The sequence below is a fragment of the Chinchilla lanigera genome, unplaced genomic scaffold (assembly GCF_000276665.1).
Source record: "Chinchilla lanigera isolate Chin_1 unplaced genomic scaffold, ChiLan1.0 scaffold00083, whole genome shotgun sequence".
NCBI classification, from domain to species: domain Eukaryota; kingdom Metazoa; phylum Chordata; class Mammalia; order Rodentia; family Chinchillidae; genus Chinchilla; species Chinchilla lanigera.
In genome coordinates this window covers 7,325,469-7,339,370 of record NW_004955484.1, presented here as the reverse complement: position 1 = coordinate 7,339,370, position 13,902 = coordinate 7,325,469, and the positions used below count along the sequence as shown (strand labels likewise).

Here is a 13,902-nt window from a genome sequence, read left to right as displayed (position 1 = left end):
CCACCCATCCATCCATCCATCCATCCCCACAGCAAGCTAGGCTGCTCTGCTCCTTCTCCTAGGAGCTCTGCACTTGCCCGAGTCTACTATCCTGTTCCCTCTGCACAACAGTCCCTGCCAGCCCCGTGAACTCCTGGCCATCTCTGAAGACCGTCATTCTCAATGGCACCTCCTCTTAGTACTAAACACAGCACACAATGACGCCCTCTCCTTTGCCCTACAGCACAGTGCTTATTTCACAACGTGCTCCTACCCATGAGGTCCTTGATGGCAGAGGCCAATCTTCATTGTCCACCCAAAACCCCCACACACGAGCCGGAGATATGCCAGCTAGAGTAACACTGAGATGACCATTAGAGGTGAATGAGCAAACAAGAATCATTTCAGTAAACAAACATTAAGTACTCCACTGCGGCCACAAAGAAGTCCCAGAGCTGAAAAACACCCCCAGCCCAAACTATCAAATGAAAATCACAGTCCACTCTGCTCATCAACTTTAACTATGTTTACTCCATTAGTGATACAAGTGACACGAGTGCCTTGGGAGTAGAACAGAGCACAAGCCTGACTTCACAAGTACACTCTCTTCAAACAGGGGAACTAAATTTTGAAGCGTTACACAGATAAATATGACCTGTAAAAGCTGACAAGGTCAGCAGCGACAAACTTTTGTCTCCTTCCCTATGAAAATAAAACATTTTTTTTAAACACTGAGTATTTTGAAAATACTAAAGAAAGCCATTTGGTTAATAAGTACATAGGTTTGGAAAAATAGATCCTTTTTCTTTTTGGTAGCAGGAATCAAACTCAGGACCTTCCGCTTGCCACGCAGGCGTGTGCCGCTGAGCTACATCCCTGGCCGGATAAATCCTTTGAGTTGACTAAATTTTCTGAAGTATCACCTAACCAACTGGCCAAAATAAATGACAAACTACTTACTTTGTTCTTAAACTGGAACCTACCCTCCATATTATTACTTGGAAATAACTTCCTTGAGACAGAAAGAAAAATTTATATGAAGGTATAGATCTATACCCTTCTCAGAATATTAGTGTGTGACTATTTATAAATAAAAGTCAGTATGGTTACAGCTAGCTTCCTATCTACTTATCCCAGTCAGGCGCGAAACTGACATGAAGCCGCACTCCCTGCGGGGCCATCGCTTCCCCAGCGGCTGCTCTCCCGGCTCACTGCACCGCGGCACCGGCCCGCAGGCTCCGCGCGGTCACCCGGGCGAATGTCTTAGCAGTTACACACTGCCTGCCTGTCCACTGCTCATGCTGCGCGGAAGGGGCTGAGACCGACCGGGCCCTCCCAACTGTTAAATGGCGGTGTGGCCCTGGGCAAGTCATCCACTTCCCAGTCCTCGTGTTTATCACTGGCAAAGTTACAACATGGGCACTGGTCTGGCAGGGACTCACACACCAGTCTGTGGCCGGATTTTGTTCTTGAGGCTTGGGCCGAGAACAGTGTTTATATTTTTAAAGTGTTATAATAAAAGTATGGGAGAGCCACCTTGCGTGCTGCACAACATCTGAGGTGTTAACTCTCTGCTGGCCTTCCGCAGTAGTCTTGGGTGCCATCCCTTAAGATCGATGAATCAAGACTCTTCTCCTTTGGTTAATAACTACCTAGTAAAAAGCACTTGCTTTGTGCAAGGTGCTGGGGGAGGTATAAAAATCTAGGAGGCATGGCTCTGCCCTGAAGGTGATCTTCCCTAACCCTGCTTCCACTCCTGATCCCAGCGCCTCGGCTTGCTCAGGCTGTCCCCCGTTCTGTGCCTACTGCCCCCGGCGGAATCCTGCCAGGCCTGCCACTCAGCTAGTTCCCTGGGGCAGTTAGAAGGGCAGGTTGCACGGCATTCTCACGCCTTGTCTGGTTCTCTGGTCAGGACTCTGAGAATAGTTTTTAAACACTCCACAGGTGACCTGAAGGTCAGCTTGAGAACCTGCCTGACAATCTGGCCTATCTACCCTTCCCCACTCTTCTCCTCCTCTCCCGAGCACCGCACCCTCCCAGCGCAGTTGCCACAAGGAACGTTTTGGAGCACGCCAGCTATTCCGCACCCGTCTGTAGGGCGTTCCTCTGCCTAGAATCCACATCCCCATATGCATGGTAACCTCCTCCACGGCCTTCACGGCCAGCTCTGTGTTTGCAGTTTGCTCCACCCAAAACTTTGCTAAACAGGCTCAGCACTTCCTCCCCAAGCTTCCAGGGCACCTCACACATACTTCCTTTGAAGCAGGGATCACTTTTTTCTGTAAAGAGCCAGGAAGTATTTTCAGCTGTGCAAGCCTTGCTGTCTCTGTCTTGACTACTCAACTGAGGTTAGGGGACCCGAGGTAGCCATGTACAATCTGTAATTGATGGGTGTTGACTGTCCATTGAAACTTTATTTACAGAAACAGGTAGCAGGTAGATTTAGCCGAAGGGCCAGTTTACAATCCCTGCTGTACAGGACCCATCAGACTTCGTATCCTTGACAGAAAGGAGAGGTGCGTTATTTCAACACCTCCAGGAATCCGTCCATTTACAAAATACCATCATCTGGCCCTCTTCTGTCTCCCCTCTGTTCACGAGGTCAGTACCTACACTCCACGGCTTCTGTGAGGGATCAATGGACCAGAGCTGCCATCACCCATGCCCACTTGTCAGCCAGCGGCTCACCTGCAAACGCTAGTAGTGAGCACACAGTACAAATCTGTGCCTAAGGAGAAAGCAGTCAGATGCCACAGCCCTTTGGGGCACCTCGTACAATGCACACCGGATCCTCACACTATAGCACAGGTCAGCAGCAGGATGGCACTGGCTGTGGGAGATCAGTGGGGTGCGGGATCACTTACTGCAGGGGTGGCCAGGGAGGAGTTCGAGGAGGCCATTCTAAGGGATGCAACGGGGTATGTAGAACATATCGGCCCTGGGCTTTGGTGTCAGAACGACCTGGCTTTAAAAACCCCACAGTGGGCTGGGCATGGTGCCACACACCTGTAATCCCAGCACTTGGGAGGCCGAGGCAGGAAAATCACTGTGAGTTTGAGGCCATCCTGGACTACACAGTGAGACTCTGTCTCAAAAACAAAATGAAACAAAACAAATGAAAAACACCCCAAAGTTGGAGGGAAAGGGGAAAAAAAGAATCAAGGCATATCATGTACAGGTACAAATTCCGTATGATGTTATCATATATAAAAAAAATGTACCAATAACATTCATTTTTTAAAAAAGGATGAAACTTGAAAAAAACAAACGGAAAAGGCCAAAGCGCATCTGTGCCACTCCCCGCTGTGTGATCTCAGGCAGGCCAGTAACTCCCCTGAGCCTTCCTCAGCTATACAGCGGGGACCACGCATCACCTCAGAGGGAGGCCGTAGACTTGGTGAGGTAATACGTCACAGTGCCCGGGCCCAGAAAGCACTTAATGAACAACCGCTTCTCTTCCCTTTGAAGGACGAATGGGATTCTGACAACGATGGAGGCATGACAGTCCACTGCTGGGAACGTGAGGAAGCAAAGTAGAACAGCAGAAACAAACAGTGTGTTCTGGAGAGCGCAAGCCGACCCGTTTGCGGGGAGGGTGGATCCTCAACAGGGCACAAAAGGCAGCGAGACTCAAAAGCCAGGTCAGGAGTGATGATGGGGAGGGAGATTAAGTACCCTAACCACGGCCGCAATGTACCTAGCAGAATTTGGAAGACTGGTATAAATATTCCGGGAATTTTTCAAGTCTCAAATGCTCGTAAAAGGTGCAAAACTATGCGTACTGACTAATTTCTTTTAAAGATCAAAGTATAGCGTGGCCAATTCAAATAAGTATCTTTTAACAGGTGAGCTTAGTACTTAGCAGTCAAGGCACTCAGGTATTTGCTACAATGAAAGCAGGGACGGGGAGGAGGCTCAGAAGCCTCCCCTCACTCCCTCCCTAGCGCAGGGCTGGGCAGCCTACACGTGCGGGGCTCCAGAACTGGCAGGGAGGACCGCGGTGTCGCTCCCTGCTCCGGAGTTGTCTATCAGTCTGAGCAAGACTTGGTGGTGAATAACTTAGCTGACAGTTTTCGTTCACGGAAGTAATACCAGGCCCAACCAGGACCGCCAACCAGCCCCAAAACTGCTACAAAGAAGGTCTTCATACTTGGGATTCTTCTCCCCGGGGCAGGCTTGACCGAGAGCAGCAGGCTTGGACGCAGCCTCTGGGGAGGAGCTGAGGCCTGTGTCGGGTTCAGTACTCTGGCTGTCCTCCTCCAAAATCAATCTGCTTATTGTCATGCGCTTGTTCTTGGGCTGCAGTTCCGAGCCGCCCTCAGCCTCAGCTGGGGCTGAGTTTTCATTTTCATCTTTTCTGGGTCTCTTGGCTTTGAGGGCTGGCGATGATGGGGGTGCTTGGTTAGGAAGGACCAGATCCTTCTGGTCCAGTTTCGAGAAGGTCGCCTCAGAATCCTGGGCACCGGACAGAGCCTTGAAAGCTGCCTTCAGAGTCCTAATTCCAATGGTAGTCGGAGTACTCTGTAGCTGCCTGCAAACACGGCAAAGACACAGCATCAGTGTCACCCTGCTGGTGCCCACCGGAGGAGGCAACAGCCTTTTTGGAATGTGAGGCTACAAGCCCACCTGAGCAACCACCTGATAACCCAACAGCCCCGCCGCTAGTCTGGACTCCTCCGCTAGCCACCCCAGTGCAGCCCTCACGTGAGAAAGTAACTAACTGGCCTCCACTCACGGTAAATAGTCCTTACAGAGGACGCTGCACGGAAGGCACGTGCTGCCTGGTCTTCGAACGGTGAGAAAATGCCTTTGCCGAGAAGTTCATTTACCACGTGGAACAGCTGGTGTCAGGACGGGGCACACTGGGGGCCTCTAGGACTAACCCAGCTGGCAGATGTGTCTTGTAAAAAAACAGACCATCAGCCAGGTGTGGTGGCACATGCCTGTAACCCCAACACTCGGAACCGAGACAAAGGGTCCCAAGTTTGAGTCAAGCCTGGGCAATTTAGTGAGACGTCGTTGTAAAATATTTAAAAAAAAAAAAAAGCAGTAATCACCAGCAGCTGAAAAGCATGTCCTCTTTCCTTCCCAGTTCTATGCTCTCGACTGTCTTCTCCTGGGGCCCCCTTTACCCCTATTTCCTACCAGGCTGTGATGGTTTTTGGACAGTTTCAAGTGTCCCCCAGATACTCATCCATTAGAAGGAGTCAGGAGAGTAGACGACCCGTAATCCGACTGTGGTGTTTACAGGGAGCTCTGGAAGGTGACTAGGACCAGACAGAGCCACTGGGACAGGACGCCTGTGACTGAATACTGCAGCTTTCTAAGACGAGGGGAAGAGACTAAGTGACAAAATACACATGGGAGCTATGTCTCTCGCCATGTGCTTCGGATTCTGCCAGCAAGAAGGCAGCATCTGATGTGGGCCTTCGGACCTCCAGCACTATGAACTAAATAAACCTCTTTCTTTACAAAGCCCGCCAGGCTGGGATACAGCTCAGTGGCACAGTGCCTGCCTGGCAAGTGCAAGGTCCTGAGTTCGAGTCCCAGTACCAAAACAAGAAACAAACGAACAAAAAACTCAAAGCTGCCTCAGGTTACTGTGCCGGTAACACAAATGGACTAACACACAGGCCCTTAGAGACATCTCAACCCACAACCCTGCTTTAGCTGCTAGACTTGGGATTTCAACTCCCATCTGAGTACTGCCTTCCTGAGTGTTTTACAAATTAGGAACACGTGGGATATGGGTGAGGCAAAGGCAAAAATGAACACAGAACCTTTGAAGAGCCAACCAGAGCTTCTGCAGTCAGGGACTCCTATTCACATTTTCCCAGGGAGCCCACTGCGCCGTGTGCAAGGAGCCAGGTAACACGTGAGGAGGCCAAACCGCAGAGGGGGGCAGACCGCGCCCGGTGTCTCCCCAGCGCCGCAAAGGGCGCCCCGCTCACCTCGCGGGCTCCCTGGGCGGCTTCTCCACAGGCTCTCGCGCTGGCTGCTTGTCTTCCTTTCCTGCACTTGAGCTCGCAGCCTCAGATCTCAAGGCCTTTTTGGCCATCTGGGAAAGAATGGGTGCCATCAGGAAGACGAAGCCATGGAGTTTCATTACTCTGCTGCTTTCACCGTAAACACACTTAACAGACAACTTATAAACCCAACTGAGGCATAAACTGAGGGACGTGAAATGGGCACGTGTAATGAGAACCACCTCGAACTTTTTTTTTTGTAGTACTGAGGACTGAACCCAGGGTCCCTGCACTGAGCTGCACCCTGAGGTGGTTTTTTTTGAGACACGGTCTTGCTAAGTCACTAAACTGCTTAGGCTGGGATTAAACTTGTGATCCTCCTGCTTCTGCTTCCCACAGTGCTGGGACTACACGTGTGCACCACCACACTCAACTTCAAACTTCTCTTTTCTTTTCTTCCTCAAAGAACAATAATCCTTCAAAAATGGTTCTCCGTTATTTACACTGAAGAACTCAATCAGAGAATCACAAGCAAGAGATCAGTCTGGGCAACTTAGCAAGAACCTGTTTCGAAATTTAAAAACGGGCTGTAACTCAGTACAAAGGCCAGGCCCAGTCCCCAGTACCACGCAACAAAAGCAAACCGCAATCAGAGCGGTCAGTACTCACGACCTTGCAGAACTCTCATCTTTCAGACACCAAATAATGTGACTGTTCCACACATCTCCTCCCTCCTTCCAACCTCAGTCCTGGTCCAGTGTCCGACTTACAAGAAGTCAAAATTCTTTTTTCCAGCTTTAGGACAACCGCAGGTGCGGTGGTGCGTGCCTATAATCCCAGCACTGGAGGCAGGAGAACTGTCACGAGTTTGAGGCCAGCCTAGACTACACAGTGAGTTCAAGGCCAAACTGAATTGCACAGTGAGACCCTGTCTCAAACCACTGTCTCAACACACTGACTGACTGACTAAGAGACAACTATAACCTTGTTTTGTTGTTTTTTTTGGGTGTGTTTTGAGGTGATAAGGATTAAACCTAGGTCTTCATGCATGTTAGTGAAAAGTCCCACCACTGAGATAAATCCCCAGCCCACTACTGAATGTTTATACTAACGATTTTCAGTTTGTATATCGATTTTGTTTTACCTTGAGACAAGGTCTCACTCTGCCCAGGCCAGCCTTGAACTTGCTATGTAGCCCAGGCTGGCCTCAAACTTGTGGTCCTCCTGCTCAACCTCCCAAGCGCTGGGATTAGAAGCACGTGCCACCACACCTAGCTGCTCTAGCTGCTTTAGCAATTTTAAGGCATTCAATTAAGGAAGTAAGTGCATATAATTCAAAGTCTTTTACACCTACTAAAATTTTTCATTTTTTTTGTTTTTCTCTTGTATGTGTAACCCAGTGCAGTCCTGGGGGTTAAACCCAAAGCCTCTACATGCACAATAAATGCTCTGCCACTGAGCGGGACCCCAGCCCCACTTCTTAGTTGCTAATTCCCTGAGCAGCCTCAAGGGCGCGTCGCGATGACAGGATGAGAACAGAGGCCAAGGCGCACCGTGAGGAGGTAGGGCTCCGTGTCATCCAGGTGGCTCTCCAGGAAGCGCAGCATCTTCTGCTGGAAGGTCTCGTAGGAGAAGTTCTGGATAACAGGGTGGGCCAAGTTCTTTTCTCGGATAATGTTCAGGAGATCACTTCTGAGCTTCTATCGAGAGAAGCAATGTTCACAACGTGAGACAGAAAAAGGAGACTGCCAGTAAAATTCAACGAGGGCTTGAAACGCTATTCGAACGTTTGCAATGCTGTCAGTGAAAATCACTGGCACACACACAGGCAGGAGTTTCACACAGAGGATTTGTCACAAAATTATAGTTGAGCCAGTGAGTCAGAAAGGGATAAAGAAGATCCGTACACGCTAACAGAGCTTCAAGATGTAATATTAAGTAGAAAAAAGCACAGCGTTCAAATCAGTGTGTACAGTATGTTGTCATACATGTGGTTGTAATAACAGGCAAGATGAGGAGGCTCATGTGTGTGTCTGTACACACCCACCCCAAACTTATTTGCTCCCATTTGCATTATGCATGTCTCTGAAAGGATAAACACAATACAGATGCCTCTGACGGGGACAAGATGGCAAGTGTAAAAGGTAAGAGAATTTTTACTAAACTCTTTTGAACTCTGTATTATGTACATGTATTAGCTCTTCAAAAAATTAATTTATGAAGAAAAAATAAGAGGGAACCAAGAGTTTTCAACATCAGCAAACAGATGTGAAGTCCTCACCAAAGCAAGACGGCAGGATTAGCATTTTAAAAATGTTACAAAACTTGTCAGCTCAGTATCTCATGCCAATTGCTTAACTAAATCTTCTATTACAAACCAAACAAAATGAGTCAAGCAAATACGTTTATGTACATTTGTGCAATGAAAAATAAATTTTGCTGGGCATGGGGGTGCACGCCTGCAATCCCAGCACTTGAGAGGCTGAGGAAGCGTCACTGAGTTCGAGGCCAGCCTGTCAGTGAGTTCAAGACCAAGCTGAACTACGCAGTGAGGCCTTGTCTCACCAAAAAAAAAAAAAAAAAAATTTTGCTGGGCACAGTGGCACATGCCTATAATCCCAGCTACTTTGGAGGCTAAGACAGGAAGGTCACAAGTTGGGCAACCAAGCCAGGCCTATCTCAAGATAAAAAAAATAAAAGTACTGGGGATGTAGTTCAGGAGCAGACTGCCCCTGACTTCAATCTTCTTCTTTATTTGGTACCAAAATAAAGAAATAATCAAACACATTGAAGATAACCTCAGTTATCTTGGATATAAAAGAAAACATGCTAAAGATGTTGCCTATTTATTCACTGCAGTGCTAGGGATCAAACTCAAGGCTTCACTCATCCTAGGCAACCACTCCATCACTAACCACTTCCTAGCCCAAGATGCTGCATATTTAAGGGTGAGAATTTAGATTATATTCCTGACAAAGACCCTTTCCTTTTTGTTCAACGAAAGCAATGAGATGGGTTTAAGTCACAGAAGCAAAAATATTTAAATTTACCTGAGTTGAAGGGTCCTTTGACATATGTTTTTTCAAAATTTTTGAAGCCTTTTCAAATTCTTTGTTTTTGATACAAATAATGACAGCCTACAAAAAGTGGAAAAATTTTTTACTTCTGTAATAACAAGTATAATCAGAATATCAAATATCAAAATAAACCCCATTAAAAAGCTAAGTCATAAATACCCAAGAACCTTTTCATATTGCATCAAATTCCTATAATTACTTTAAAACCAACTGTCACTGTTTAAGTATTATGACTACCATAAGCTGTCTCAGCTTGTAAGGTAGTAGCTTTTCAATATTTATATGGATTTTTTTTAAATGGCTGACAGACCAAAATCTGATTCCCTAGATTACAGACCATTTAGCCAACTTTACTAGGGCCTCCCAAGAAGACAAAATACACAGGAGTCATTCTAGATCTTCAAAATCAGGTTCCACACCGTTTGGATGAAAGAATTTTGAAATAAGGGGTGGATGGGGGAGGGAGGGTACACGGGCTGAGGGGTACAGAACAAACAAGTGATGTGCTGACCAGAGTTCCGCTAGCTCCATTCAAGAGCCTGCGGCCTGTTCTGCAGAATGAAAGAGTAGGCCTCTCAGGGCAGACACCAGCTGGCAGGTTTAAAGGATGCAGGCAATTAGTGAGAACCAACTCAGCGCCTCCATAAACAAGAGACAGAAAGGACAAGGTTCCAGGCAGGACAGAAAGTTCTCACCCATCACAGAGAAAAAGAACCTTCTGTAAAGAAGCCCTGAGGGAATATATGGAAAGGGAAAATAACAGTGACTGAAAATTAAAAAGGAAATTTTAACACATATAAACATTTTTTAAAGTTAGAAAAGCCCACAGGAAATGCAAGTGAAAGGCATTTGTGGTTATGTCACAGGATTAAGCAGCTACCTTAAATCCCGCCTGCCTCCCAGAAGGGAATACAGAAGCAGATCTGGGATGCTGCCTAGCATCCACGAGGCCCTGGATCAGTCCCGAGGACTACCCACGCCCCAAATTACAGACACTTAAGTTTTTGAAAAAAAAAACAAAAAACAAAAAACAAAAAACAAAAAAACAACACAACATTCAAAAAGGAAGGAAAACACGCATATATTCAGTCTTCACAGGAATAAAGGTATGAAGATAGGGACCAAGAGCAGGAGCAGCAGCAGGGGGTCCAAGTACTAATCTCTGCTGCTTCTGTTCTCTACTTGGTCTCAGCAAAAAGCCATGATGCTTCTGTTCTCAGCACAATTTTTGTTGTTCTCCAGAACTGAAGGCAACTGGGGTCAAATGCTCTTGAATAAGCAAGCATGACTATAAACTGTTGCTCCCCAGGGAAGGTCCAAAATGAATGTAATTTCAATCAGATGACCAGGTTCGCTTAGACATCATTCTCAGCAGAAAAACTAATGTACACTGAGACTACTTTTTTCATTTTTTGGTACTAGGGAAGGCTGAACCCAGGACCTTTACACTGAACTACAATCCCACCCCTTTTTCTATTTTTGAGACAGGTCTTCAGTAAGTTGCCCAGGCTAGCCTTAAACCTCAGCTTCCCAGACTACTGGTATTACAGGCACGCATACCTGGCTAAACTTACTTTTTTTTTTGTCTTTTTGAAACAGGGTTTTGCTATGGAGTTCAGGCTGGCCTTGAACTCGCAGCGATCCTTCTGCTTCAGCTTTGTGAGTACTGGGATTACAGGCATGTGCCAACACACCCAGCCAGTTACTTTCATAAAAATACAAAGCTTTTACTTTTTTCTTTCTTTTTTTTGGCAGTACTGGGGATCGAACTCACAACCTTGCGCTTGCCAGGCAGGCGCTGATGCCACCGAGCTATATTTCCGCCAAAGCTTTCACTTTTTATGACTCACATAGGTCCTATTATATTTGTTAAATTCTGCTGAACTGGCAGGTGGCACATGTGTTTTGGGTGAATGCTGATGAGTATTAACACACGCCGACTTCCTTTCCTTTTTCGTTTTGCTGTTTTCTCTCTCCAAGAATGTCATGGAATGGAATCACACAGTATGTCACACTTGGTTTAAAGGATGTCGCCTTGAGACTGGCTTCTTCCACTCAGTGCACAGTAATGCCTTCGAGGTCCACCTAGGCTGCTGCACTACCAGAAATTCCTTCTTTCTGACTGGTGAACAAGACCACATATGGATAGTTTATCCATCCATCCATCCATCCACTGAAGGACACCTCAGCTGCCTGCAGTTCGGGGCCATTATGACTCAAGATGCCAAAACATTCAAGTATAGGTTTTGTTTGAACATGACTTCTCAGCTCTCTGAGGTAAATATGCAGGAGTAGGACGGCCGGATCACAGGCAAAGTTTATATTTAACTTGGTAAGAAACGGCCAAACTGTTACGGTGCAGAGCAGCTGCACCACTCTGCATCCACCAGCAATGTATGGGTTCTAGTTGCTGCACATCCTTACTCCTTCCCTCCTTCCTTGAGGTGTTAGGGTCAAACCTATGGCCACATGCATACCAGGTACCCATTCCATCTCAGAGCTATAACGCTCCAGCCCAGCATTTCTTTTAATTGATAAATAAAACTTGTATGTTCTGAAATATGTAACCTGCATTTTTTAAAAAATTTAGCTAGCTGGGGATATGGCTCAGCGGCACAGTGCCTGCCGGGCAAGTGCAAGGTTGTGAGTTTAATTCCCAGCACCAAAAACAAAAACTAGCCATTCGGATTGGTATGTATGTACAGCGGTACCCTGGTTCATAAACTCAATTCTCTCCACAATTTTAGTCACAAACCGAATCAAATTTCCCCATAAGGTCAACATGGAAAATTGAATTTGATTCAGTTCTCATCCAACTCGGTTTACAACCAGAATCGTGGAGAGAATCCAGTTTGTGAACCATTCATTGAGGGTTTATTTATTTATTTGAAGACAGGGTTTCACTATGCAGTTCACACTGACCTTGAACTCACTACACAGCCCAGGCTGGCCTTGAGTTCCTGGCAATCTTCCTGTCACAGCCTAAGTGCTGGGATTACAGGTGTGCGCCACCAAACCCGGACTGATTTGATTTTAGAGACAGTGTCTATGTCCTTCAGGCCAGCCTTGAATGTACTATGTAGTTCAGATTGGTACCCAACTCACAGCAATCCTCCTGCCTCTGCCTCCCTAGTGCTGGGATGATAGGAATGCACCACCTTGCCCAGCCTCATTGTGGTTTCAATTTACAGTTCCTTAATCAGTAACTAAATGAGACTGAGGATTTTTTTCTTTGCAGTGCCTCTGATTGTTGAGGCTTTGCTCTCCAGCTGATTGATGGAATTAATACAATCCAAATTACAATCTCAGCAGGTATTTTTATAGATAAAGACTAGCTGATTCTAACATGCATGTGAAAAGGCAAACTAAAATGAAGTACTTTTTTGCTGGGTGTGGTGGAGCATACCTATAATTCCCAGCACTTGGGAGGCTGAGGTAGGAGGATCGTTGCGAGTTCGAGACCAGCTTGTGCTACAAAGTGAGCTCAAGGCCAGCCTGAACTGCATAGTGAGACCCTGTCTCAAAAAGACAAAACAAACAAACAAACAAAAAAAGACAAAATAAAATTAAGCACTCTTATAAAAGGTTGGAGGACTCACACTTTCAATTTTATCAATTACTGTAAAGCTACAGTGCTCATGACTGTAGAGACAGGAGTCAGTGGAACAGAAGTGTCTAGAAAGGACCCACACAAATATGACTGATGGATTCTGACATGGATGTAAAGGCAATTCAATGAAAAAAGGTATTAAATGAAAAAGGGGTAAAAAAAAAAAAAAGAAAAAGGGGTAATCTTTTTTTTTTTGAGACAGGGTCTTGTTATGTGGTTCATGCTGGCCTTGAACTCGCTATGTGGCCTGGGCAACCTTAAATTTATGGTGATCCTCCTGCTTCAGCCTCCCGAGTGCTGGGCTTATGCCTGAGACAGAAAAGGGATAACCTTTTCACCAAATGTTGTGGAAACAATGGAATATCCGTATGTAAAAATGAACCATGAGCCAGACATAGTAGCACACACTGTAATCCTAGCACTTGGGAGGCTGAAGCATGCGGGTCACCGCAAGTTTGAGTGAGCCTGGGCTACACAGGGAGACCCTGCCTAAAAAAAAAAAAAACAATAAAAGAAAAGAAAAAAAAATAGAAAAAGTGAGAACCATAGATTTGATCTGGGTGTGGTGACGCACACCAGCACTTAAGAGGCTGAGGTGGGAGAACTATCATGAGTTCAAGGAAAGCCTGAACTACAGAGACCCTCTCTCAAGAAAACAAAATAAAATAAATAAAATACCCACAGATTTTTCAAAATAAGTGAGACAGGTTTATGTTGGGAAGGCCAGAAAGCACACGTTTACATTATGACAGAAAAAGGAAACCGTAACTCACAGAATTAAAGAACAATAAATAATCAGATACAAAGACACAACACTGTTCTAGGAAGTAGCAATATTTAAAAGACCCCGACAAAGTTTTTGTTTCAAGAATTAAAGCCGGCCTGTAATCCTAGCACTCAGGAGGCTGAGGCAGGAGGATGGCTGCAAGTTCGAGACCAGCCTGGGCTACAAAGTGAGCTCAAGGCCAGCCTGAACTGCATAGCGAGACCCTGTCTCCAAAAGATAAAAAGAAAAAAAAAAAAAATTGAAGTATTAAGAGAGTATGTATGAGGTACCAGCACCAAAAATGGGCTAAGGCCCTAAAAGAATCAAGCACCGTTACCCAAAGTGCAGGGGAGAGTGTTCCACAGCAAAAAGCAACAAATGAGTAAAACCAACAAACTTATAAAGCGATGAATGAATAAACTCCCCCAAGAATACGCCACGAATAGTCTTCCCAGTTCTTCAAAAAGTCTGAGAACCAGGTGTGATGGTGCATGCCTGTAATTC

General features: G+C 46.1%; 1 protein-coding gene across 2 annotated transcripts in view; it reads right to left on the bottom strand.

The window, feature by feature from the left end:
- Window positions 1–13,902, bottom strand: part of Terf2 (telomeric repeat binding factor 2) — a 25,409-nt gene that overhangs the window by 4,851 nt on the left and 6,656 nt on the right. For both annotated transcript variants that reach the window (XM_005403563.2, XM_005403561.2), the window contains exons 4-7: window positions 8,996–9,082; window positions 7,499–7,645; window positions 5,931–6,037; window positions 4,130–4,510 (exon numbers count right to left, since the gene is read on the bottom strand). In XM_005403563.2, the coding sequence (XP_005403620.1) occupies window positions 4,130–4,510; window positions 5,931–6,037; window positions 7,499–7,645; window positions 8,996–9,082 (722 nt within the window). The remainder of the gene's footprint in view (window positions 1–4,129; window positions 4,511–5,930; window positions 6,038–7,498; window positions 7,646–8,995; window positions 9,083–13,902) is intronic.